The sequence below is a fragment of the Sceloporus occidentalis genome, unplaced genomic scaffold (genome assembly GCF_023333645.1).
Source record: "Sceloporus occidentalis isolate IW3139 unplaced genomic scaffold, rSceOcc1.0.p SCAF_77, whole genome shotgun sequence".
In the NCBI taxonomy this organism is placed as follows: Eukaryota; Metazoa; Chordata; class Lepidosauria; order Squamata; family Phrynosomatidae; genus Sceloporus; species Sceloporus occidentalis.
This window is the reverse complement of record NW_028317057.1, coordinates 1,679,360-1,707,173: the sequence shown is the minus strand read 5'-3', so window position 1 is coordinate 1,707,173 and position 27,814 is coordinate 1,679,360. Positions and strand designations below refer to the sequence as shown.

Genomic DNA, 27,814 nt, shown 5'->3' with positions numbered 1-27,814 from the left:
CTTCAACTTGTCCCATAGTTAAAAGACATGAAACGATTTCGTCAAAAGTTATTTAAAAATCTGTTAAAGACGGTAACTGGAGGGTTTGTGCGGAACTTACCAGGCTCGCTATCAGACTTGTTTTCATGTTCAGTGTCGGTTAGTGTCAGGGCTGAGTTGGAACGGCTTGACAGGCAGGAGCTGCGCCCAGATTTCACGCCCCTGCCCCACAGTCTCATTGCGTGTTCGGGGGACATGACGCCCTCATTTTCTGTCTCGGCATCGGAACCTGCATTGATGGAGTAGCCTCTGTGCGGGAGCCCCATGTCTGCACAAAAAGCGAGTGCACGCCGGGAAGCTGGTTCACAAATCCCTAACTGCCGTAGGGTAAAATTTTGTCCTGATAAGAGAAAAGCGAGAGAGAGAAATGATACATGTGAGTCATCATTACCCCGACAGGCTGAAAAATAAACACACTTTTAATTGTATGGGATTGCCAGGCATCACATTAGGTATTTTGAGTAAGATGCATATGTTACGGACAAGTAGATCCTTTTGTCCTGAGCACTTTGCAGGATCTAGGATGTATTCTTCCCCGTGTTAAATGCTTAAAGCATTTACAAAGTGCTCTCAGGTGTCACGAGAATGTTTAAAAAAAAAAGGTAAGGAAGGGTCAATGCAATACATGAAAAGGAATTGCATTTGCTGGCCTCTAAAAGCATTCAGCTGGATGGTGTTTTATTGCTTGAAATACATTTTCAACAGCCAGCAGAGTGACGCATGTTTTAAATTATTATAATATATACGTTTAAAATAATATTAAAAAATTGCTAAAATAAAATATAATAAAAACATTTTTTGCTACGTAGACGATATTTAAAATGAGTAACAATGTTGTAAATTATATTCCGGTCGCTGAGAACATCGTGGATATAACAACTTCAACCAAAGTTTTTATAATTTATTCACCAACATAAAGAGTTGCCTTTTTATTTTAAGATAATTAGTATCTGATATTTTGTATAAGGAAATATTTTGTATAGCCATATTGGTCCATGGAAAGATGGAGTCTTTATTTGAAGGTAGCACTGTTTATTGGGCCAACATATATAAAGATGGGCCGACATATATATAACGCTTTCAGGACCTTAGATCATAGATTGAAAGCTTTTAAGTGGGGCCATCTTGGACAAATGTATACCTATGCATAAACACATGTCTATGATTAACCACACTGACCATTTCTCATAGAACACATATAAAAATCACATGTTATTTTTTTAAGCAACTTACAGAAGCTAATCAATGACTTACTTATACATCTTACACACTACAGACCATGCATTACATGTATGATAAGTGTGAATACAGATTAACCAACCCAACAGATTTTTCATTTCTAGTTAAAAGAACCCCCCCACACAAAATATTTGATGTTTTAAAGCAACAATCATTATGTAAACTATCCATTTCAAGCTTTAGCTTCCAGGGATCTGCATCATTAATCACCATACTTGGGAACTCTTTAGGTTTAACCTGGAGTCTCCGGGTGAAGTGCTGCTTCCTCGGGGCTCCTGGTTACTAGCTTCTTTCTCCAGGCAGGTGAACAGCATTATTAGAAGTGCCCACTTCACTACCTACTCCCAGCTGATTATTATCTTCTCTAATTTTACCAATGAGGATTTTATAGCTAGAAAAATAAGGTAATACTGTTACTCAACTATAGCTAATGAGAAAAAAGTAAATTTGACCTTTAAATGACAAAGCACGCCCATCTAACACTAAAATGGTTAATTTATGTCTTATGTAGCACAGTAATTGAAAGAGCATTTAATTAAAAGGAAATATTAATTTGTGTCCAATAGTTTCAGGTTTTTTTTTAAGTTATGGCAGGAGAGTTAATCTGCTGTGCTTTAGTGCGCAAGATAATCCGTCAAAACCTTTCCGAAAGTGTTTTACATATAAAATATACAAAGAGGAAATAAATGGAGAAATCTGTTGATTCAACAGATATTCATCTTATTCATTTGTATTCTTTTAATCAAACAACATAATGCCAGCAGACGTTATCTATTTTTGCCAAAGAAAACTGCATGTTAATGTATTAGGGACGAAACGGTAATACATCAGATTGGGGGAAGAATCCATCTTCTGCTGCGTTTTGATATATGGTGTGTTTTAATGGAAATCTCACAAGCCCATATTTGTTTTACATAGTTAAGCAACAAAGAATGTCATCGCCACTTTTTATTTTTGGCTCTGAGGCTGGGTTGTTCCACTTACTACTTCTTGCCACTTCTTGCTGCGTTTGGACCCGTGTCTGCATCTCTGCAAGTGTTTATTGGGACATAGAGGCCAAAGGCATAGGTTCCACTATTACAAATCTATTTTAAACGTCAAAATGTCAATGCAGACTTTTTGTGATCTGTATTACATCGTGGATCATTACAACATTTATTAAAAATAACCCTCTATAGGTGTATCTTGTGTTGTTTTGTAGTGGTGGTCATCTTGCGGCTGTGTCTGTCCTTATGGCCTGTTGGGGATGGGCATGGTAATCCAAGAAAATCGAGATAACGATAGCTTAATTTAACGATAAATATATAGTTATTTATGCTCGGTTTTGGTTCTTCTCAGGTGTGACAGGGGGTCCCCCAGGGTCTGCCACCAGTTGGCTGTCTCATGTATGGTAGCTCAAGTGGCCTGAGCCAGACGGCTACATGGAGGACTCCCCATGTGCTGGCCCTGCTCAGTATGTATTGGTTTCACTACCATACATGGTAGTAAGCTAGGACGTTCAGTTTGATTTCGGTTATGCACTTTAGTAGTTGTGATATTAGCTGATGCTAATTTGGGGTTCATGTAAACTTGAGTCTATGTTTACGGGTTTATGTTTACATATTTTTATGTACATGTTTATATTTAACCCCTTAAGGACCGGGCTCATTTTTCGTTTTCTACCCTGTGGGACCGAGGCTGTTTTGACACTTTTGTGGTGCTTGTGTTCAGGTGTAATTTTCTCCTCACCCATTTAGTGTACCCACATAAGTTATATGTTGTTTTTTTCAGGACAAGATGGGCTTTCTTCAGATACCATTATTTTGATCGTATCATCTTATTTACTATAAAAAAAATAAAAAAAACATGGTGAAAAATTGAAAAAAAAGACATTTTATGACTTTTATTTGAAAAATCTTTTACTCACCTAAAAAAGCAAGTAAAAAAACTAGCTAAATAGATTCTACTACTTGTCCTGAGTTTAGAGATACCCAATGTTTTTATGTTTTTTTGCTGTTTTTTGTACGTTATAGGGCAATAAGTACAAGCAGCATTTTATGATTTCCAAATCTTTTTTAACAAATCTGGTCAGTCTGCCTCCATCTCCTCTTTGGAACATCTTTGAAGCCGGTTAACTCAATTTAACCCATTTAAACCATATATTTTTGAAAACTAGACACCCCAGGGTATTCCAAATGCTGTTATTTTAACCCTTTCCATGCACCAATTATACAACTACACTTTGTCAAACTTTGTAATAGTAATTTTTTTTATTTTTTTTTCCACACAAATTGTACTTTAGTTACAGATATACAGGTTCTGGTATATGTCACTGTCAAACAACACCCCAATATGTGTTCAGCAACATCTCCTGAGTGCAGCGATACCCCACATGCATGGGTTTGTCAGATTGTTTGGCTGGTAAAAGGCTACTTTTGGGGCATGCGTAATTCAGGTGGTCATTTGGTCATTCTGCCTCCATCTCCTCTTTGGAATATCTTTGAAGCCGGTTAACTCAATTTAACCCATTCAAACCATATATTTTGGAAAACTAGACACCCCAGGGTATTCCGAATGCTGTTATTTTAACCCTTTCCATGCACCAATTATAGAACTACACTTTGTCAAACTTTGTAATAGTAATTTTTTTTTATTTTTTTTTCACACAAATTGTACTTTAGTTATAGATATACAGGTTCTGGTATATGTCACTATCAAACAACACCCCAATGTGTGTTCAGGAACATCTCCTGAGTACAGCGATACCCCACATGCATGGGTTTGTCGGGTTGTTTCAGATTTAAAATGCCACATTTGGGAAGTGCGCTTTTTTTCTCCATTTTGGTCAGTCTGTACCTATGCCCTATCTGTGAGCTAAGCCACTCCAATTTACCCCATCAGCCATTTTTTTTATATATTAGACACCCCTTGGGTATTTGAAGTGCTTTTATTTTAACTCTTTGAGATTTTTGAGAAATTTTAGCACTTGCTCAAAATAATAAACTTTATTTTTTTATTTTTTTTATTTTTTTAATACTTTTTTTATATTTTTTTACACATTTTGCTGGTACTGGATGGTTCATCTAGTGACATCACTGCATAATTATTTTTAAATGTTAGCACTTTTTTTTTTTTCCATTTTTTTTTTTTTATTTTTTTTTTGAATATTTTACTAATCACATAGTGATTAGAAAGCTGGGCTCCATTGACTTGCATGGTTGAATGCAGTACCTGTATTCAACCAGCAAGTGGAGCCAGTTCTCTAGAGGGTCTGGAGACCCTCTAGCAAACTTTTTCTTGTTTGTTTTTTTTACAGAGCGGCGGCCATCTTACTTGATGGCGAAGATCACCGGCAGCTGCGGCTGTGACCGCTCTCCGGAGCGGTCACAGCCCACCTAAAGGTAAGTGTTTGGTGTCGCTGGATGCCTCCTGATCGAGGCATTCCAGCGACACCATTTAAGTTTAGGAGGCGATCGTTGATCGCCTCCTAAACGCTTTTAAAACGGGCGTCCGCCGCCATACAATGTATGGCGGCTGTTGACGCCCCGGGGAGGGGCCAGACATGGCCCCCGATGCCGATCTCGGCCTTGCTGAATGCCTCGACATCGAGGCATTGCAGCAAGGCCGTTTAAGCGAAGAAAGTGATCCTTGATCACTTTCTAAGCTTATTTAACTTTTTGACGGTTCAGGACCGTCAAAGGTCATTTAGTGACCTTCTTGTCATGACGGTCCTGAACCGGCAAAGGTCGCGAAGGGGTTAAGTATGTTGCAAATAAATCTGTGACCTATTAAAATCCAGCAGGCCTCCTGTGTGTTTATTGGGTGAATTATCAGCCATGCCCCTGTCATGAAACTTTATGCTTTCTGATAAAATAACTTCAACACTTTATTCTTTTAATTTGAAAACCTAAGACTAGCCCAGGACCCAACGGCACACCATTTAACATTCTGAATGCTTCACAGAGAGCATATCATTTAGACTACTATGCCCGGAACTGCTTTATAGTAAGCTTATACCGTGTTTATTATTCATAATTTATTAATTATATATGGGTAGAAACTACAGTGCGCTTTGGGCAGGACAGGGCCTCCTGCTTCTGCAATTCCCATGACGCTCAGCCAGCCTTTTGTCTGCTTGAACAGTTTAGCAGTAGGTGTCAACCGGCTGTCTTTGCACATTTGTCTAATTCAATAAAAGATATTGAAATACATGTCAGTTCAGCCCCCTTTACATAATTACACCGGGTCACAATCAGTATTAAAGAGATGTGAAAATCCTGAGTATTTCAGTTAGTCATTAGAAGCCATTTTCTGTCAGAGATGGAAAGCAAAAGGCACTTTGAACGCTAACAGTTTTAAGCTGTCTGTTAATTACTTTAGTGCTTTGATATCCTCAGTGGCTGAATTTCGATTTACCATCGTAAATGGATTATATTAATGAAACGCAAACATTTTTTAAAAAGTCTATGATTAACACTGTATCAAACAGTACTTATCAACAAGTTTCTTGGAATGAGCATGATACATCTATTGCAACTGTTTGCTCTTTCCCCATTAGTGCCTGATGTTTAAATCCATCAAACATTCACTTAGCGGACTTGTGCTTCTAAATACGTTGGCGTATTCCCCTCTGCGGGGAGGTGGACACAATTTCCTTTTTATGAGCTCACCTACTTTATACAAGATGCTCAGTCAGCAGAATTGACCACAAGCATAAAATCAACCAAATGTCGGTTTATCTCCCGGGAGGCCCTACAACGCTGACCTAAGGCCCATCTTCACGATAATTATCATTTACACAACCAACATCCAGACATTTCCTTTCATTGTGCTCATATAAAATTCATTGTTTATAAGCTTTTTTTGGAATCACAATAAAGGTTTTCTTTCTGGAGAAGCTCATCTAGACGTGGAGATTACCCAAAGTGTACTTTATCTGACCATAAAACATTATAACTTCCCTAACATTTTTTTTTCTTCCCTAAATGCATTGATAAATGATTCAGAAATGCAAGTTAATGGAAAATATAAAAATTATTTAAAAACAACTTTTTAGCTGGTTTTTATTTTGTGTGATAAGTACAGACGTTGGTCCGGATTTCAGATCTTCTAGATTAAAACCATCTTGTCCAGATTTTGATCTCCCCATATCCATGTCCAAACACAGTCTAGGGTCATCAAATTAATTAAATCATCTATTAACAGCCATCTTTCGGTAGAGTCCTGTTAAGTTCCACCTCCATATAATGCTTTAAGTCACATAACATGGTGATCATTTAGGACTACTGCAGATTTCCAATATTGTCCCAATTCCTGGGTAACCTTTCTGGTTTTGATTGTTAAAGAGGGCAATTTAGGAACCAGGTGATTTGGAATCAGGTAAATAAGACCAAGGGACTAGTCGATGTATGAAAATGTAAGACCCTCTGCTTGTAGTCCAGCATTGAACACTGTTCAGCAGATGGGTATCAAGGAAGGGAGCTATAAAGTCTCCTAGTCGCTTGTCAGCTTTATTTTACCCGATATTGTCCTTTTTTTTGTATCATCAATGCTCCCTCGACCATCTCAGTCAATCTGCTAATAAGTTATTGTCTCTGCTACTCTATCTCAGCTCTCAGATAACTAAGCATCATGGAGAAGTCATCTTCTTTAGTGACAGTCTGCTATCTCTAAATCACAATCTGAGTATTAGTTTGAATCCTAGGAGCTTACCTTCCCAGTCAGCCAATTTAATGCTTGCTTAAACGAGCACAATGTAAAAAGCAACTGCTTAATCAATAAAAATGTAAAACTAATTGACTGCTTAGAATTAAATCTAAGACAATGATGATAAAACTGCTTGTGACAATTATGAATGATCTAAATAACATGGGGACTATTGCACTGTTTATAAGAAAGGGCAAGAAAATAAGGAGTTCCTGCTGCCTCAATGAACGTATGTCCAGCTGTTTTATTCATAAAGACAAATTGAAATAACATCCCATGGATAGAAGCAGATGCAACACCTACAGTAAGAGCAAATATCTATAATTGAACGTATTTGTATATTTAGGCAGAAGGGTTGAGACAAGCAGGCTTGGGAGATGTCACATTACATTCTAGTTCTACAGCTGCGGGTGTCGTGAATACAGTTTTATCTTCCTTCTTGCTACCTCATAAAAAAAGTATACAATAATTTAAATGTCTATAGGATAGCACAACTGTGAATTAATGTAGAGGACACTGCATGTATATATTCCATGTGTATATATTGGTATAGGACTGCATATGAGCATGGATGTCAATGTATAAGTGTGTGTGAGCATATAAGTAGGTTTACATATATGTGTCAGAGTGTATGTTGGAAGGGGGTGGGGCGCAAGGGACAATGATGGCACAAACAAACTGTTTTTGGTCAAAGATGGCACAGATAAGCTGTCTGGGGATACTGACAAGTTGGAGCAAAGATGCCATAGTCAGGCTGTTTTGGGGCACTGATAAGCTACTTGGGACAAAGATGTCAAATCCAAGTGCTCAGCAATAAGTATAGCGGCCGTAGAAGGCGGCAGCTGGTGGAACTGCACAGGTTCAGGCCTAGGGAAATGCAGAACATAAATATGTTGCTGTAGTTATTGCACTAAGATTTCTTGAAAACATTTCACTGATTTAGCAATGCATTACAGTGCGTTAGCAGAGCCCTTCTTGAAGGAGGTTTACCAGTTGTAGTCCTCTTTATGCATATATAGAGAATTGTATGCATGTTGGGAGCTGCCCATTGTGTGACCCGGCACCTACTTTCGGGATCATTACCCTTTCTACTAAGTCGTGGGATATGACATAATATTGTTGTGCTGTGACACCATGCTATTGAGGCTATGCTTGCTAGGCTATAGACTGTAAGCTGACAAGAGCAGGGTCCGCTCCTCATCCTCCACTAGTATTCCTTTATATGTATTATTATCAAATTTGTATATTTTCTTTTCTTTTAATTTTTCACTCTCCTCTATTGTAATAATGATACCTAAAACTTCAATGTGTAACGGTGAGCTGCAATGAGTGGGGAAAAAGACCCAGCTGCTAGCAAGCAGACAAACATTTAGAACACAAGTGAAACAAGGACGAGTGAGATAAACCTTGTTGAGTTTTGGCACACTGGCACTTTGACAGTGTTTACAGGGTTAGATATAATGGTAGCAGCAGCGATGATCTTTGAGACCCGTCATACTATAGATTAATTCCCAATACATAAACTCCCCTGCCAGACCCAGCTATGCCATACCTCCCTCAGTGTCACAATATATATTTATATAAATCTGATCATAGTATTTATAACCAGGGAACAATCCCGATTTACTTTAAGGATGATATAACCAGCAAAATCATGGAGCATGGATAACAATAAATTACACAACAAAGAAATATGGATACGCTAAAGCAGCTTGTTAGTGGCCCTCATGGACACAACTAACTTTTGTAAGCCTGGATGAAATATGACTTTATACGTAGATTATTCACTTTAAAACACGGCTAGGACTGAAGCAGAGATAAAACTGTTCATCCCTTTGCAATAAACCATAATCACTTGTTGTAGAGGAGATCATAAATGGTTTTACTGGACATAAGTGATGTTTTAAAGCGTTGAGTCAAAATAATAGATACCATAAGGCAATGTAAATGTCTTTCAACAATAAAATCTCCTACCAGAGGCATGGTCCACAAAGGAGGCATTGTTATATAATTATAGCAATTTAGCTTTAATAAGATCAATAATTGATGAAAGCTGGTAGCCTTACATTGAACAAAGCAGCGTATTTGCCTTATTATAATTCCAAATAGTTTTTTGTCATTTGTTATTCTACCGATACACTCCTACGCTAAGCATTAATATATGAAACATATTCCAGCTTCTGCAGCGATCATTACGGACGGAACACCTTAGACTCGAAAAGTGACCTCTGCCCCCTGCTCACAGAGTGTATCTATCAGTAAACCGTACCACGGTTCAGTATAAAAAAGACAATACTCCAGCGTAGAGACACACCAGATAAGAGAAATGACATAATAAGCTATTCTGAAATCCCAACAATCATTTTCAAGTTCTTCTTCAACTACGGAAGGAGCTTTCAGTCTTAAAAAAGTAATCCATGACAACATACTTCTAAACAGAAAATTACCGCCACCGAGGTTGATTGTTCAGACATCTATATACAATATACATGCCTTTGGACGTTCTCTGTGCTTTAACATCTTTTATTATAGCTGATTGGGGAGTACATTATGGCTATAATATAAGACATTTATCTTCTTTCTGCCATACATTCTTTTTTTTCCATTATTATCCATTATTCTTCTTTTTGACCCATTATTTCCATGTCCTCCCAGGATCTTCCCTGTCTTTTTGCAGGGTATAATTTCCATAGCTATACCAATTCTCCAGTAGCTGGAGTTCTTTATGGGTCACGGCAATTATTATTCAGACATGGACTTGTAGAGAGCTCTGGGACACACGCGATCAAGGTCTTTAAAACACCATTATAACAATGTATACATACAATACTTTTATATTTCTACAATAATATCTGTAGCTCATGGAAATACTGCATTCAAAAACCCAGTTGCTTTTACAGTTTTTTTTATCATATAGATATATATCTCAGGTACTAAATAAAGAATTTCTAATTTATCTTTTTCCTTTTCTTCTTCATTTTTTCCAGCAAATCATATGAATAAATCAAACAAAACTAGGATTTTCCACCGTAATAATGTAACTTTTCATATGAATGTTCTTCGATGACAGTGACTGCATACAGTAGGTCAGGAGTTGCTGGAAATAATCTATCTTTTTAATGTCCAATTAAGTTATTCTAATACACATTAGAGTATTTAGTGATGTCTCTTGTTCAAGGTAATACGCATGACTCAATGGGCCCTGTTATTTTGTTTTAAAAGTGTGACAATAGGGCAGCTAGATGTAGATGAGACAGTGCCCTAAAATCAGAAATGTCTTATAAACATATTTGTGGAATGGGAATTTAATTCTAAGATTGATATAACAGGCTTTGATACATATTAGCAACTCTTATCCATCTAACACATACCATGGGACACTGTTCCACATACATAAATCCATAACATGTTAACCCTTCAATTGCATTAATATAAATGCAATTATAGATGATAACAATCTTGCATCACTTTGACTGATATGACACTTGAATGTCCATCACGCCTGGACAACTCGCTCCCTGTTATATATGAACACCACTGCTCAAGGTGGTGGGAGGATTGGTGACCTGGTTGAGGTGATGATAAACTGACCAACCCAAGTGGTGAAGTGGAAATCTTAGGGTAGGGTGAGTGATATAAAGAATTAGCTGAAGCTTGTTGGGATAATGTAATTCCCTCAACTAGAGATATCCCAGCAGAGGAGGCCAAGGATGACAGAGCGGTGGCGATGAACTGTGGACAAAGAAGAGGCTCATGGTCCATATATAGGGCTGCTGGTTTGCCATAGATTTCCTGGGTGTTTGCTGCAAAAGCTCAGTCCTCACTCATTTCTACAGCTTAGTGGATTGATAAGGGGTGATTATCTGATCTTGCCAACTGGTCCATTATCACCATTGCCTGAAAAAGCAACACAGTGAGGCTGGCTAGGCGATAAAGTGCCTGGAAATCAGGTCTGTCCAATGTAAAACAGGACAATTTTGGGGTATGTCTCCCCCAGTCCCACTGAAATGTTCTCCCTAACTGTATTGTGTCTAGCACACCTCTGATACTTTGCAAGCCACCCTTTAGGTGTGAAAATATACAACAAAGTATAATGATTGTGCAGGTGTTTATAAAGTTTGTAATGATACATTTGTTTATTATGTGGAATGCATGTATCAATTTGCTGTTTAACTTTTATTTTATTGGACACATGTGTGCCATTTTAATTTTAATTAAACCCAGATAAGTGGAATTAACAGTCTAGATTTTGAAACTTGGTCATTTACCACAATGAGTGGTTTATTTGATTATTTTTTAACACAAGATGGTACAAAAGGAAAAGAGCAACTATTGCTGATATTTATCAGAAAATATTTTTCTAAAAATGGCCTCCCAGGAGAAAAATCGTGTATGTACTCCCAAGCGGTTAAACCTGTTTTAGCATATAAATTCCATTTAAGGCGCACAGACAGTACCCAGTTATGATAAAACTGCTCTCTGTCTTCACTTTGTGTCAAAGTTCAAAACTGTAGGAAACAAATGCTACTGACTCGCAACTCTGCCTCAATTTGTCAAAATGCGCTTCAATATGACGATCTTTGTTGTTTGATTAGAAATTAATATATAGCTTTAAGAATGAAAAAACTAAATATGAACTGGGGAAATGGGAGTACCATGTATTGGTTTATAGTACATTTTAACAGTTGTCAGTCTGGCATTATGATATACTGAGAGAGGATAGGGTTAGGAGAGGGCTGACATAGGCCCCCCGGACTGCCCTGATTTTTTTAAACAACTTTTTTAGTGTTCTTCTTGCAATTTAATTTGTATCCACTGGGGGCTTAGGGTAACACAGACTTAAGGATTTATATACTGGCTGGATCCTTTCTGTGCGACTTTTTTTGGGTTGCTATACATTTCCCTTCTGTAAGTGTGTATTAGAAAGGACTAGGTGGAACATACTGAGCATGTTTTTTGATAGATATTGTTTGGGCTGCTGTATTACTGGGACATTTGGCTGAACTTGCCCCCGAGGCTAAATGCTGGATAGGATTATGTTGTGCTAACAATATTTGTGGTGGTGCTCAATAAACCATAAGCTGTGGATTTCTATACCAATCAATACACTGTCCTATGATTTATGTACTCCGAAAAATTACTATTAACATGAAAAGTAATAGAAGATACAGTACATTCCAATGTACGACATTATTGCAGTGTTTGTTCATGGTTATTTATGTTACCTGTGGCTACTAACTCTACTTAGAATCCAGAGAGGCTTGTTTATCTATATCCTATAACTTATTTTTATGTTGATGAAAAATAAAACTATAAATTGTACTTTGCAAAAGGCAGCATGGTCCATTCGGTAGCCCATAAACTGAGCAGGTAATTTATACTCAGTGGCTACTTTATTAGATATACCTGCTCGTTAACACATATTGCTAAACAACAAATAATATGGCTGAAACTCAATATATAAAGGATGCAGACACCGTCTGAAGACATGGTTGTTGTTAAATCAAACATTAAAATGGGGAAAAGATGTGTCGGCTAAGTGACCTTGATCTTGGTGAGATTGTTTGTCGCTGAAGTGAGGGTTCCAGCATCTCAGAAACAGTTGACTTCATTGGATTTTCATAAGGACTCTAGAGTCTACAGAAAATAGTGATATAAAACTAAAAACATCCAATGAGTGGCAGTTCTGTGAGCAAAAACCTTGAACTGGATGGGATACAGAAGCAGAAGACTCCACTGCTGTCAACAGAGAACAAGAAATATGTACCATATAAAGTGGTCACTGATCAGGCCAATAAGGAGAACTTCCACCATACTTTTATATCATGTAATTACTATTCTATGGTTGTAAGGAATATGTATGTAGTACCATATCATTCATTTCCATGTTTCATACAAGTTCTCAAGACCCAGCAGCATGTTCGAGATCGGAGCATGGCACCCATTGTGTCAGATGTGACGCAGAGTGCAATGTTATAACATAACTACATGCTATAGTATGTTTCAAATATTAAAAACCTAATAGTGCTAGATTATGAGTATGGTCAGAGTGTTATGTTCTACTTACGTGTATCAAGGTAATGATTATTACTGCTCAACATTTTAAAGAAACAAATCAGCAATTACAGTAAACACCACTGCATGCATGGCTTCTACAGCATTGAGTGATGCATCAATGTAGAGTTTCAAGGAAACACAAAAACTTTACTTCTAGCTTCTTAACTGTAACCATAACAGCCATTGACCCCGGGCTTTAGGAAACAAAGCGCAAACTGTATACGAGAGAAAAAAAATAATTGTCTGACTCATTTAAGAACAAACTGATAAGGGAGACACAGAAAGCGACATGAAAAAGCAAGCCACTAAGAGAGGCGAAAAAGATATCTGAAATACTGTCAAATCTTTTTTATTTCTATTGTCAAGTAAAGAATTTGGGGTGAATAACCCGATCCACTGAAATCCTCTACACTTAGCAGAGATATTTATTATGACAGATTAAATGCTCAGCTTCTAAAATGACTTGAGTGGCTAATATTTATAAAGCAATAAACTTGGGAATTATGGTAATTACTACAACATCACCAATTAATTTATTTTCTTTCATTTAAAAACCATCAGGACAATGGAGCCGCATATTAAATAGTCCTAATCTCTTTCATTGTAATTACTTGGAATTTATTCCAATTGTAAAAAAGCAAGGACATCTTATCTCATAGTAATAGTTGAACACTACATTGTCACAGTGTTTATCATAAAGAGGTGTTCACGAGGGTCACTCAGCCATCTATCCATGATGTACTGGAGATATGTCTTTTTGAGCATAGCGTTTTCCTCTCTATACATATTAACATTTCAAGTGACCAGTAAGAATACCTGGGGAATTTCTTTGTGAGCTGACCCTGAGACTCTTGAAATATTAACCCTTTAATAGTCCATAGTAAATATTCTGTGTAGTAAATGTGTTCATCAAATGCCTCAAATACTGGTTTACGTGGAAACCTTGACATGTCATTATTTAAAGATGTGTTAAAGATTTATTTAAGTCCCCAGCATTCAAGCAGGAATATGAACTATAACATACTGGTAGCAAAAGTACAGCCTTGGCACTTTATATATGATCAGAACGGTGTAGAATATGAAGGAGTCAGTTTTAGGTATGCCTAAAAGGGACATTTTTGTTTTGGAGTTGTGGATAAAGGCATGGTTAGGGTTTTATGTTTAGCGACATAGCTGAGTATGGTATCTAGGAATAAAATAATGCTTTATACAACTTAATTAATTCCCACTGATCTTCCACTTCTGGGACGGACTAGCCCAGACAGCCTTTAGTGAGAGGCCACAGGTAGGGAGTAAGATGAAATGGTCCGGACATCTATGGATTTTGGGTAAGGAGAGGGCACGGGCAAATGCCATTTGCCTGCCAGGAGAAAGAAGTCCGTTACCTGGAGACCCAGGGAAGCACTGTTTAACCTGGAGACTCCAAAGTCTAAACCAGAGAGTTCCAAGGTATGTTGATGGCTGACTTTTTCTCCTGTGAGAAAGAGCGGAAATTATGAGATTTGGCCGGTCTGGATCTGAGGTAGAATCACACTATAACTTTTGTCTATATCCCCATTTGAATAGTGCTGCCTAGTGTTGCTCCATAATATTCAATATTGTAAAATGTCATCATTGAGTGATGTGTGCACACTTGGAACAGGAGAGGTTATCTGGTATAAAGATCAAAAAGTATACCAGGAGCATGATTACACATTCAGATTTGCCATACACTTAGCACTAATGTGTATCCAATATAGGAAAAAAACAAAACTGTAATAATTGTAGATTAAGCAAATAATTAATCTTAAATTATTTACAATAAAAACCCTAATATTTAACAATGCATATACAAAACTATATATTTTATTTTAGTATTCATGTCCTAAAAAGACATTTAACACAAATGAAACATGACCTTCAAGGAACACATTAGTGAGAACATCATTTCTGAAAAAAAAAAATTGTGTGTGTTTTTTTTAGCAGGCATTGATTTCATCCAAAAGGCTCCTATATATATATATATATATATATATATATATAGGTAACAAAAAATTCAGTAATACGAATGAGAATTAAAGGGGAACACCTTTTAATACTAGTATCAGATTAAAAATATGTTCCCAGCTGTATATTAGCCATTTGTATGTGTCCTACCTCTGCTATCTTGGACTAATCGACCACACAAACACACTGACTCCTTACAATACAGTGGCAAATGATACATTGCACCAGTCTTAATAACCAGCTGGACTCTGATTAATGAAAGTCTATGAAGGGACAGACTTCATTAGCATTGTCATAAAGAATCAGCTCAGTGTGGTGTTTGAGCAGAGAAAGTCCAAAATACTCTATGACTGAAGACAATGCCTCTAGGTCTTCAGATAAAATGTAATAAAACAATCTGTGTGTTGGCAGCACTCAAATTGTTGGTGCCCAAGTAGCACCTGATCCAAAACAGCAAAATTTAAATAAAACAATGTAACTTTATTTTACCAACGCTATCCTAGATCACTGCATACAGCACTGTATTTTATGTTCAATGAGAATAATATTTACTCACAGAGCATCACCTTTAACTGGGGTGTTTTAAGCATCTAAATCACTGTAATTCATGAACTGAAGCATGATACATAATGGAATGCCAAATGAGAACCACCAAGAATAACACTATGTTGTGGAAATGACTTATGGAGAAGTGTATCATATTCAGGGGAGCACTAGGGGACTACAAGGGGTTCACTGCACCCATGCGACACTACATCCGGTTATAGCCCCAGGAGGCCCAGGCAGCCCACTGCCCGTGGAGCAGGGCCGGTTGGGAAGACCACAGATCTCTCTCTAAGGGGCCCAACACTAAGGAAGCGTGAGAGCTATTCCATCAGACCTCCCTAGCGCTGCTGGGAACTTTCTGGATTTGGACTGGAGGTTCTAGAAATCTGGAATAACTACAGGACCTCTGAGTCACACATTTATCCCTGGGGCAAGAAAGCAGTCCCTTACCGTGCCCTGTCCCTCTTGCATGGGTTACCATCCTGGGAAGTAGGAACCTTCAAGTACTTATAATCATAGACATAACTGTACTAGTATGTTTGTCTCATTCTATTTGTTAGTTATTCTTTCTCATTCACTTCTAGTCAATATGGCTAGATTCTGTCCTGTGTGGTCAAGGTTAGAAGCAAACTTACAGTGCAAAACCATGACATTACTCCTGTAGAGTAGATAAAAAAGGGCTTACTTAAATTTTAATCTGCTTTATCCATCGAAATTGTCCCATTAATGCAAAGGGAAAATCTAAAGTCATTGGTATTTCTGCATCACTGTGTAAATGTAGTTAAACCTTGATAAACCCAGAAATAGGTAATTTGTCATATGTGATTTTTTAAAGGTTACAAAAGCTATATTAGCCACATATATAATTGGCAATTTAACGTCAACATGCTTAGACGAAAATGAATTTCCTTTTTCAGTCTAGTAGGGAAGTACTGTTTAAATGAAAATTTACAAGGCTGTTGGTGTTTTAGCGACAGTGGGTTTAGGAACAGAAGTTAAGGAACTCGACGAAATAAAACGCACAGAGAAAGTGTTGATGTTTTTCTTAAAGAAATGACATAAATTCCCTGTATAAAACCTAACCCAGTTCATAAAAACTTATAATATTAAAAAACTACTTTTAGACACATATTTAAAAACTACAATATACAAAAAGGAAATGTAATGTAGACAAATAAATATGTACTGAAAACAGAATTAGTTTTTAGATTACTTTAAATACTTTAGCCAATACTAAATTTTCTTTCATGAACTACATTTCCAACTATGTCCACCATATTCTGCGGGCTGCACCTTGGACTGGCTTCTTTGCTGGCACCTTGTTTTTAACAGCATAGAACGAATGGCACTAGAAAGTGAGCGTTAAATTCACGCGTTAGACACCTGGCCTGCAGGTTAGTGCCTTATTTTAATTAGCTAGAATACCTACTGTTTTTTGGTTGGTCAGTTCAGGTAGCCGAATGGATAAGGGTGGTCGATAAAGTAGACTTGTTAGGCAGTCATGGCTGCTTCTATTGGCCCTGTGATGGATACATTTCGGGATGGTGTGTATAGTGGAGGAGCATGCTCTCATCAATGTCCTGAAATAACATCATGTTCCAGATGCCCTCATTCCTGTCTATATTTTATATTAATTGGCCTGCATGCTGCTAACACTGGATTCGGGTTTCTTTACCAGTGTTATTGGTGCCAAAGCAGCCACAATCTGGAAAAATATTCCCTTTATTTGAGTTATTTGGTTTCTTGTTTCCAACATAATGTATCATGAAAGCCAAATGTATCAAATGTCGGTAAGGGATAATGCTGAACGCATTGATGATGTTGGCAGTGCTGTTTCATATTGGCTTCATTATAAATCTGCCAAAAAGAAAGGATGTTTGGTTACTTGTATTTATGATCTTGCTTCATCATGACGGAAGCCATTCTCTGTGGGCTTTATATCATTAATGAAACAGCAGTTCCTTAAAATGTATCACAGTAGCAAGCGGCTATTGGGGATAAACTGAGTTGGTATAGAAGTAACTTAACCTTCAGCAACAGTTTGTGTCTATATTTTTTCTGGAATGTATAGTTGAACATAATAACACATAATGAAGACACAGATTTTATTAAATATAATGAATTTTGATATTTAAGTCAGGTGAGTGGGACTGTTATTGAAGGCCACACATACGTAAAGCAGATTAGTACCAAAGATGAACATGACCCGTAACAGTGGCGTAGCCCACAACATTAAGTAGCCACACAATGGTGGCATCAGCTCACACCACATGTGAGCAGATGGGAAGTCCGGTGTCAGGTGATACAAACTAAGCTCAGTGTGTGCACAAGTGAAGGATAGAGCTGTGAGAGAGAGTGCGAGTGAGAGAGTGGAATGAAGGTCACTGAGCTGCACTTCTTCTAGGTCAACGAAAGCCTGGTTCATATACAGTGCTCTGTGTGCTAAAAGCTTCTGCAAGGAACATACTGATGATTTCCAATAATTTCAAACAGTTACACTTGTTAACATGACTTATTTGTCTGTAGAAATATTCTACCAGATACTTCTTTGCAGTTGTAAAATCTTAACAAAGTAAATAATTCTACGTGTAGAGATTATGTTCTCGTTTTTAGAAAATGCAATCAGTGCTGTAAAATGGCGCAGCGTCTGGCTCCTGGCACACGTCTAGTGTAGTCTACTGGTAACTTTCATTTTGTTTTTGCCTCATGTGTATAACTAAGGTAACCATTAGTGTTTTACACAATTAGTAGAGCAATAAATGCTTGTAGAAGTCATATTTCAGTAACCACGCATATGCAGTAGCTTGCGTGTGGAGCTTTTAATATCTCTTGGGTCTAGAATACATTGCTCTTCAAGGAAATAATTTCATATGTTCCAAACGCAAGACCTGCCTACATTATGCTTGTGCATAGTTTAACTCGGTAATAAAAAATTCTGTCATTACTAGGAAAACACTGTATCAAATACAACCCTGTAAGCATCTAAACATGTCTGATTATGGTTCTTTATATGAACCTGGTGGCACATAAGAATATGCAAGACCATTATGTTAGCTTTTATGCCACAGGCCTTGTGCTAATCGATAGAAGAGGCTGGTTCTTTATGGAAGTCCTAATTGGGAAAAGTGCAGCATTATACGCACAGGACACCCATTTCCCATCATGTTTCAATATGGTTGATACTGACCATACTAAGGAAAAGCTAAACGACTGCAAACTTTGCAGAACAATATATGGGCATTTTCAGATCCTGGTTCTTTAAAATATATTATTCCACTTTTAAATAAGTAAACACGTAAAATACCCCCTTCACATAGAGAAGCTATAGAGATATATATTCAAATATGTAGCCAGTTGCCAACTACATTGATATGTTTCTCTGGCCATCTTATAGTCTATTGTGTTGTTAATCATTATGTATAAGAGTGGGCAAGACTTAACTAAAATATTTTAAACAGTGCACTTCTTGTGCTACATCAACAAGATGGTTATCAATCAACAAGGCACCTGAGAACATGCAAATGTTAGAAGAAGGGTGGAATTCTTGAAATAACATTCCACGGAACAAAAAACATGCCTGTAAGGACATAATAATCTGTAGTCCCATCTTGAAGCAAATGAGCGATTAATGGATTGGGACTATTCTTAAATATTGCTAGGTATTAATTACTTGTGCTAAAGAAGACTATTTTGGAAATGGGAATATTACCATAATCTAAATAATCATTACTTTTTATGCAGAGTAATAGTTTGTTACAAAACTGGAAAAAAGGCCTTTGAGCAACCATGTGACTATTGGGCAGCTTCAAGGACTTGCTTCCCTGGGTCTCTGGATCAGTTTCTCATTTCTCTGGGCAGTGTTTGGCCATGCCTGTTTCCTGCTCAATCATCTCTCACTAAAGGCTGATTGGGGCTAACCCTGCTCCTATGCGTGGCTAGCCCTGTCCCTTCACAAGAAGAGGGACAACTCCAAGTAGCCTAACCAGGAAAGTTCCCAGTTATGTTTTAATGTATAGTGAAGTGAAAGAGTTGAAACAACAGCTCTCTTGCCAGGTCTCCCTTTAGTGAATAGATCCCCCTAAGTCATTGTAGGTAGAGTTAAGGTAGACAGTGGGTGCGACATGATCAAATATGACTTCCTTCCCTTTACCACGTCTAATGCCCCTAACATATTGGTGCTATACATCTGCCTTATGGAGTATCCAGTCCTGCATAGACCTAGAACACTTTACAATAACATTTTTCCATTTTAAGAAAGGGAGATATTTGCAGGCAGGGTTTGACATTTGTCCATTTCTGGACAGGAATGTCTGTTTTAATAAAATATATACTGTAGTTTTAAAGTTTCAGCTATTACAGTTTTCAAGGAAACTTGGTATTTACATTTTATAAGGGAAAGTGGGGCAAGATCACTGAAGTGGTAAAATTTACTTTGTGCAGTAATGTCAGTTTATTTTTTTTACACTGCCGTGGATATTGCCTGGAGTGTCCCTTTAAGAGTACACTGCCTTCCACGAATGTCCTAATACTGTGCTGTTCATACACTACTCCAAATTGAAAGCTCATAATTAGTTAAGTAGCTTTTTGGTGGTTAGTTGACTACATCATAGCGTGTGTGGTTGCTACTAGGCCCTCGCTCCATCTTGGTTAGCCAATCTGTTCTTCATCTGTTTTGAGCACTGCTGGAAAAATATGCTATCACGTCTTCTCTACGAGTAGACTTAGCAGTGGCTTAGGAGTCTAAACATCTAATTATGTTCTAGATCCATGATTTAAGTCCTATGTCATATAACAAGAGGACAATGGTTTGTCCTTAAACCCATTAAAAACAATGCATTGTGAGCCCGTACATGTACGGGATTTGTCATGAAGGGGTTAACACTGTGTACGTAAAACACAATTACTTCTTCAAAGCATTAAAAAAGAAACAAAGTTTTTTTCCATAAAAATAATAAATGGGTAACAATACTTTAGAGTGTTTAGATAGATATATATGCAGACTAACATTATCAGTGAACAGTAATATTAGTGAACATGAACTGCAAGAAGGCTTATATGTGAAAATATTATGCGAGAGAGAAGATTTTCCCTTTAATAATTTACTTTTTAGGGGTCTTTTTTGTGGCACCAAAAAAAATATAGAAAAAATGCATTTTTCTTTACTGCCAACAAAAAAAATGTCTTTTATGGAAAATTTCTATGTAGAAGTTAAAGGTTCGGGTGCCTGAAAACAATCTGCACTATTTCTGTTCGGGTCAAACTGTCTCCGATTCAACACGAACAGTTCTCACTCACTTTAATAATCCTTTAACTAGCCCATCCATTGGCTGACAATGACGCCAAGCCTTTAGATAGCAAGTCTATTATTTCCCTGCAGCTGTCAGGCCGCAGACTTAGTTTCTTTTGTCTTTTGCGTTCTTGCCTTGGGGGGACACCGTATTACACAGAGTCTGCAAGTTCCAGCCAGCCGGTATCAAAAATCCCATTAAAATCCTTGGATTGAAAAAGGTGCATTGTTTAGCAGTGACTAAGCTTGGCCTGACTTTGGCATGGTGCCATTTTGTCATACTAATTAATAGTAAGGAAAAAGCCCACAAAATCCTTAGCACTATGGCATTTACTTACATGCAAGCAATAAGTGACAATGTGCAACAGGTTTTCCTATTTGTACACTTCCAACTTTCAAATAAAACTAATCAGGGAAATGAAAGACTGACCTGCATTACAGTGGAAATGATTGGTCCAGGCGTGGGCAATAGTGCCTGCGTTTGTGGTTCTGAAGAGGTATTCACAGAAAGACAGGCATTGAACTAATGACACTCCACTCCTCAAAAAGTTGGCATACCTAAATAATAGTTTGATGCCGGAATATACGTCATACACCAAACGTGAATGGATCATGCCTAACACATTTTGCTAAAATTAGTGCTTACTCATAGCTGGGATTATGATGAGGCAGAGTGAGTTGTGTTTTCTCATAATCCTCATCTTGATATGAACGTTAGGTTTTGTAGGTAGTATGTAGGGGCATTGCTAGATCTCCAAAAGATCCGGGGCTAGAGCCCATAGCAGATTGGATAGCAGTGGAGTCCGCTTTGGGAGTGGTCACTGCTCTCACTGCACATATATACACACACACACACACACACACACAGAAATATTTGCTAAACATTTTAAAAATAACAGAATTCTTTTTTTGCAGCAACCTTTGTGAAAAATGCAACCAAGTCTCCATTTTAACCATATAATATGTAAATAAGGACTTACACCCACAGGGCTTGCCCAGATTGTATCCACATGACTTACCCCGCACTCAGTTTGCACCCACAGGGGTCTCCTCTCAGAGTCTCAGGTCTCCTCTCAGTCAGGGCTCCTCTCAGTGTAGCTCATGTGCACCCTTTATTAATTCTATACCCTTTAAGACCAAAACGGTAATGCATAGACTCTCAAAATCCTCACATAGACTCTGCTCTTACAAATGTCTGCCCATAAACACACACATCTGCGCATACACACATACATTTCCTCTTTTTATTTATCACTTCTATTTCTCTTTATCTCTCCTTCTATTTCACTTTATCTCTTCTTTTTCCACTACTTCCCATTACCTCCCCCCCCCCTTCTCATTATCTCTCATCCTTCTAAATACCTTTCTCCCTATCTCTCCTCTTATTGATTATTATATTTGGCACCCCTCCCATCTTTCCCTTTCCTCTCTCCTAGTAACCCACATTTTTACAGATCAGAGGATCTCCCCAAACAGTTTGTGTTCCCCACTGCCAGCAAAAAGCAGGACACTACCTGAAAATCAGGATTGCCCCACAAAATATTGGGAGGAATGCATTTCTGAACTTAATGAGCAATGGAGATCACTGAAGGGACACATTGGGTTCTATGTGAATAAACCTTCAGAATAAAAATAATAAAATGAGACAGACTAAGATTTACTTGTTTACCATACTAGAGAACACAACTGTTTTATCTAAGTGGAAAAGCACCTTTAAAAGAGAAACTGTGCCATGGAGCCTTCTACAATCATAAACATTTTATATACACTATAAACAGTATGTAGTAGACTCCTACCAACACATTTCCCACCAAGTGCAATTAGGGACATTCTTTCCGCCTATGTTTAGTACCATTTAATTGGACCTTAATTTGTTTTAATTTAATTTGATTCAGTTGGAAACATCACTGGCTTTAAAAAATAAATAAGTACAAATGCATAACATATGTATAAAAATAAATGATCCTGTCTTTACTCTCATTTTATTGTTGCAGTGAAGGCCATGTGTATAAATACATACTGGTGTTTATGTAGTCTGGAGTCATAGATCAAGCAGTGAGTAGAAAAAAGTGCAAGAAGCCGCTACTTAACTCCTTAACGAAGATCAACACATTAACCTACAGCACTCAACAGGTTAATCAGTTTTGTCTTCGTAGTTACAGAGTATTATTATGTTACATTCTTCACAGTATGTACATGTACAGTAAATGGATTTAGTGTTGCACTGAAAACCCATCGCATGCGAGCATTTAGGACTATTAAAAATGATTACCATTAACACGGGTATAATATTAACAGTAATTCATACAATTTCGAATAGTTTTTTATGAGTAATACTTAACATATATTGAGATAAAGGTATGTGTTTATGTAGGCGTAAACATGAAAAAGAATTGGAAATTTAAGTTCAGTTTTTCAACACAATTAGTATTTGTAGTATAATGGAAATCCAAGGAGAAATCCAAGGGGTAAAAGGTGAAGGTGGAAAAAATAGTAATATGACATGTGGGTAATGTCTTTTATATTTTATTAGTAACTTTAAGGCTTATTATATAAGCGATATTGGAAAGTAACTATTCACTGAACCAGATTTTCATTGGTTAGTCATACTGATGCTAGGCAATCCAAGAAATGTAAATATAAATAGTATAATAATACATTTAAGAAGAATCACCTTGCTGCTTTGGCCTGAAGTCGAAAAAGGGAATATGCCGTGTTGGAAGCTGTTAACCTCTCTGGACATCTTCTGGCCACGTACTGTATGTGTTATACACTTACCTGTGCACCTTAACATACTTATTGCATTGAGTATCCCTTATGATTAAGATTAATTTATGTGTATAGTTTGGTCTCAGCTAGAACTACCTACCAACTTGAATCTGGATCATTAGGAACGCAGGTCCCTTTGATACACACACATATATTTCATTTCAATAACCAAAATGCATGCAAAATGGACTATTATATGGATTAAAAATGTATGTGTGTGTGTAGTTGTGTAGTTGGGTATGTTTTGGATCTTCAACTGTACTAATTATAATATTTCTAATGCACCTTTAAGACCCAGGCCATTGTTGGTGGATGTTTCTGTACCTATAGCACTATGCTTGCTGCAGTGAAGTGATACAAATGTGTTCTTGTTAGCTACAGATCATTAGATAAATGTGATTTACTTCTCCTCCCTAATTTCCTCTACTTTCCCAATCACAGTTGTTTATTTCCCACCTTCTGTTCTGTGCTCAAATAACCAAACATTTGTATCTTTACCTTGTTCTAAATGATGTTAGCAGGACTCCTACGTGTTTTATTTTTACATCAGAAAGGCAGGTTTAGAGGATTGATTTACAAAACCTTGCTCTTAAAAAAACAGTGATTCCTTAAAACGGCTTAAAAGGGGTTTTGTCACAATTTGAAAACAGCTTTATGATATCACTACATGTGTGTTTTTTGCCACAATGCTGCAATGACAGATAAAATAGATTCCTGTAATTGTGAGATAATGTTTTAGCTAGAAAGCTCATCCAGTATCAAAGAAAAAATACGTTCTCCAGGGAAATAAACACTATTTGGGTTCAGTGGGGCAACCAGAAATGACTTGTCTCCATGTTAAATTGCTTCACAGGCTGGAATACATGGAGATAAAATTCATCAGATGTTTAATAAAAATGTAAAAAACAAAAAACAGGGTGCAGAATTCATGTGAAACTTATCTGAAGACGTGGCTTTGAGGTCTTGTGTAGTTCTGCAGCCTACTCCATAGATAATGACCCACTGAAAAGTATTGCAAATGTCCTTGGACTCTGCTCTAGGTCAAATACGGCAAGATCCTTGGTTCGTTGATCCTTGAACATAGTACCCTCCCTTTTTCTGTATCAGCTTTATTTCCCAAATATAATCTCATACCCCACAGCTCTAGTGGCGAGGTGTGTTACTAAAGGCAGGGAGTAGGCCTGGCTGGTACCAAGTGGGGATATGGTCAGGACCACCTACAAAAAGATCTGCTTTTAAGCTCTAGAACTCTGACAGTTTTACAGCTCCCTGGCTTCTATCGAATCCAATGGTGGATTGGCAATGACCAGGTTGCCCTGGCACCTTAAGGCCACCATTTATATATGTGATTTTATATTCACACTGCATATGGCCAGGCATATCCAGTTGTCATTTGCCCACTACAGCAGTCAAACTGCCACTAGAGTGGCAGATCATGTGATCATGGGGTACTGCCAACAGCCCGCTGGGCATTCACCCAGTGTGTCACAAAGCCAGTCCAGGGCTACCTCAGCCAGTCCATGATTCCATGGCTGGGACACTTGAGATATGTGTAATCTCCTTTTTTGAAACTTGTTCAGCATATAACATTGTTATTAAACTGTAGTTTCCGAGAGAAGCTTTATACTAACTTTTTGGTTTTCTGAGATAAATCAAGCCATTCATTACTATCTTATTTAGAGTCGATTTAAATCATCTAAGGCAGAATTTAATTGAATGATTTCACAGTGTTGTGAATCTCACTTATCTATCACTGCAAGTAAAAATTAAAACCAATTGTAAACATTTTGGATATTTGAATGCACAATTATGTGAGGTGTAAATCATTACACAAATGTATTACCAACTCAAACTGGTAAGAACTTTTATTCTGCATTTGCTCAACTGAAAAATGAGTCTCTTATTTAAGATCTCCGAGCTTGCATGTAACATTAAAGGTGCAGTATTACCATTTTTTTTAAAAAACACCTAAATCGGTATGTTTATACCAACCCTCAAAGTGTTAAAATACATTATAAAACGTGACCATTTATTTTATCTTAATTTTTTTGTTTTCACTTTGACTATTTTGTTCTTACACCTATCCCCAATGCTTACTTAATCACCTCTACCGTTTTTTTTTTCCTTTTTTAACGATTTTCATTACCCTTCCAAATCTCTGATTCAGCCACATTTTTATTTCATATTCCTGTAATGTTCCCAAATTAACTGCTAGAGCTTTTCTTTTTCTAGTTTACCTTCACATTTTTTTTTTATCACTACGGAGCTCGTAAAAACTATTACCACATATTTTTACCCTTTAGGCTTTTGTGTAACCACGGGAAGATTATTTTCAATTAATTCGTATGCATTTGTGAAAAGTGTCTGTTTAACCACTTCTGTGAATGTCATAATGATTACTCAGACTGGGAGACAGACTGCGTTTTTCATCTAAATGAGGGATCCTCACACATGGGTGACTTAACATGCATCTTTCCATAATTATGTTATGGGTTAATAAAAGTGCTAATTAGATACAAGTAATATTTATTAGCGTACCACGTGAGTCTTCCCTTCTAGGATTACATTGAATAAAAGGGTAAAAAGCTGAATGGTGCTCTTTGTACAGTTTTACAGCAGATGAGAACCATTCAGCCTGGCTACCTACCTTTCTATGTATTGTAAAAACATTTCACAATTCACATTTGGTCTTATGCCTATTTCTTGCATGCTGAATCTGCCCTGGAGTGTTAATCACAACCACCTCTGCTGGAAGGCTGTTTGACGTATCCAACCCCCATTTACCCCTTACATTACATCTAATTCTCTAGCTTTTTGACTATGACATTTGTCTTAACGTTTATTGTCATTTGACATATGTGTTCTTCTTGGAGCCAATGAATGAATAAGAATGATAATAAGTGTGTGAAATTCCATGCTCCTTCATATATTGGGATTCCATTCTTTTAGCCTTTTTTGCTAGCAATTTTAGCATTCTCAGTATTACTAAAGACAGGAAATAAATCTGTCCCCAGGGCATCAGTCTTGGTTCATTGCAGAAACATATAGTCTATCACCTACCAACAGGATGACCAGATTACCTTTATGTTATATTCATTAAAATGTGTTAGAACCACCATATTAATCAATCAAGAAGGCTTGACATGATTTATTTTAATTATATTGTTTTTAAAAAAATATATAGTTTCAACATCGTGGGCTCTATATATTTTAAAAAATTTGTCTTATGAGCTCTAGGCTTTAGTGCCTGTAATGGGCTTTTGTAGAAAGAAGGCTTGAACTCTGGGACCTTCCAACAATACCTTCCAATCAGCGTGTTTCTGGATTATATATATTAGTACGTACCTTGTCTAGTATACTCATCTGCTTCTCTGTGAACCAGGTCTTTTACCCGGTTTCCATAGAGCAGCCTTGAAGAATCATGATCAAACGCTTTCAGGGTTTCACTTGAGCTATAAGATTTTTGTGTAGGAACTCTACACTCATCATTGTCCACTGAAGAATTTGTGTAACGCCTTTCTTTGTCTCGACGGCTCTTTGTCAGGGAACAATAAGGCCTACGTTCTTTTACATCCATATTAAGTTCATTCTGTGCTCACGACAATCCAGGTCACTTGAAAATTGCTTCTCACACTTTATTTTCCTACACAGGAAACATAAAAGCAGACAGTGGTTTGATTCGGTTCTGTAACACAATTAATAACAATATAGCTGGGAGATGGTACATAGTTAGTGAAGTGGCAAGGCTGAAGTCTGGCATATTTTATCCCGCCTTTATTCTGTTTTCTCCTACATTGTTAGCTAGATACTTTAGGAAAAATGTAGATCAAATTCTTTCACGGAACTCCCACCAGCGGTGGATCCTAAGGAGGCAAGTCAAGGGGTGGTAGTCTCTCCATCTCAACACTAAGAACAGATAGCTTTATTGGGCAATCATGCTTCCCACTACACCACTGCTCAAGGGGCTAGTTACAAGAAAGATGCCTGATTTTCCACAACCGCCCTATTTATACTATGGATTTGTCTGGTTCCATGGATCCTTGAAGGGTTTATCACTGGAATTAGGTCCTGGCAGTCAACAGTAAGGATGGCAGCCCTGGGTCAGATCTAGGGCAGTACTCCCACCTTCTGTCGCAAAATAATATATGGATACAAGAAATAGAAAGAACATGTTGCCAATTGTTTAATTCATTCAACAGATTATCA

At 37.3% G+C, this 27,814-nt stretch overlaps 1 protein-coding gene across 8 annotated transcripts in view; it reads right to left on the bottom strand.

Annotated features, from left to right (window-relative positions):
- Positions 1-27,185, bottom strand: part of LOC149285553 (teneurin-3-like) — a 328,960-nt gene extending 301,775 nt beyond the window's left edge. For 5 of the 8 annotated variants that reach the window (XM_089495196.1, XM_089495197.1, XM_089495199.1 and 2 more), the window contains exons 1-2: positions 26,954-27,185; positions 101-379 (exon numbers count right to left, since the gene is read on the bottom strand). In XM_089495196.1, coding sequence (XP_089351322.1) covers positions 101-379; positions 26,954-27,185 — 511 coding nt within the window. The remainder of the gene's footprint in view (positions 1-100; positions 380-26,953) is intronic. The other 3 variants (XM_089495202.1, XM_089495203.1, XM_089495204.1) reach the window with 1 other exon arrangement.
- Positions 27,186-27,814: the final 629 nt, after the last annotated feature.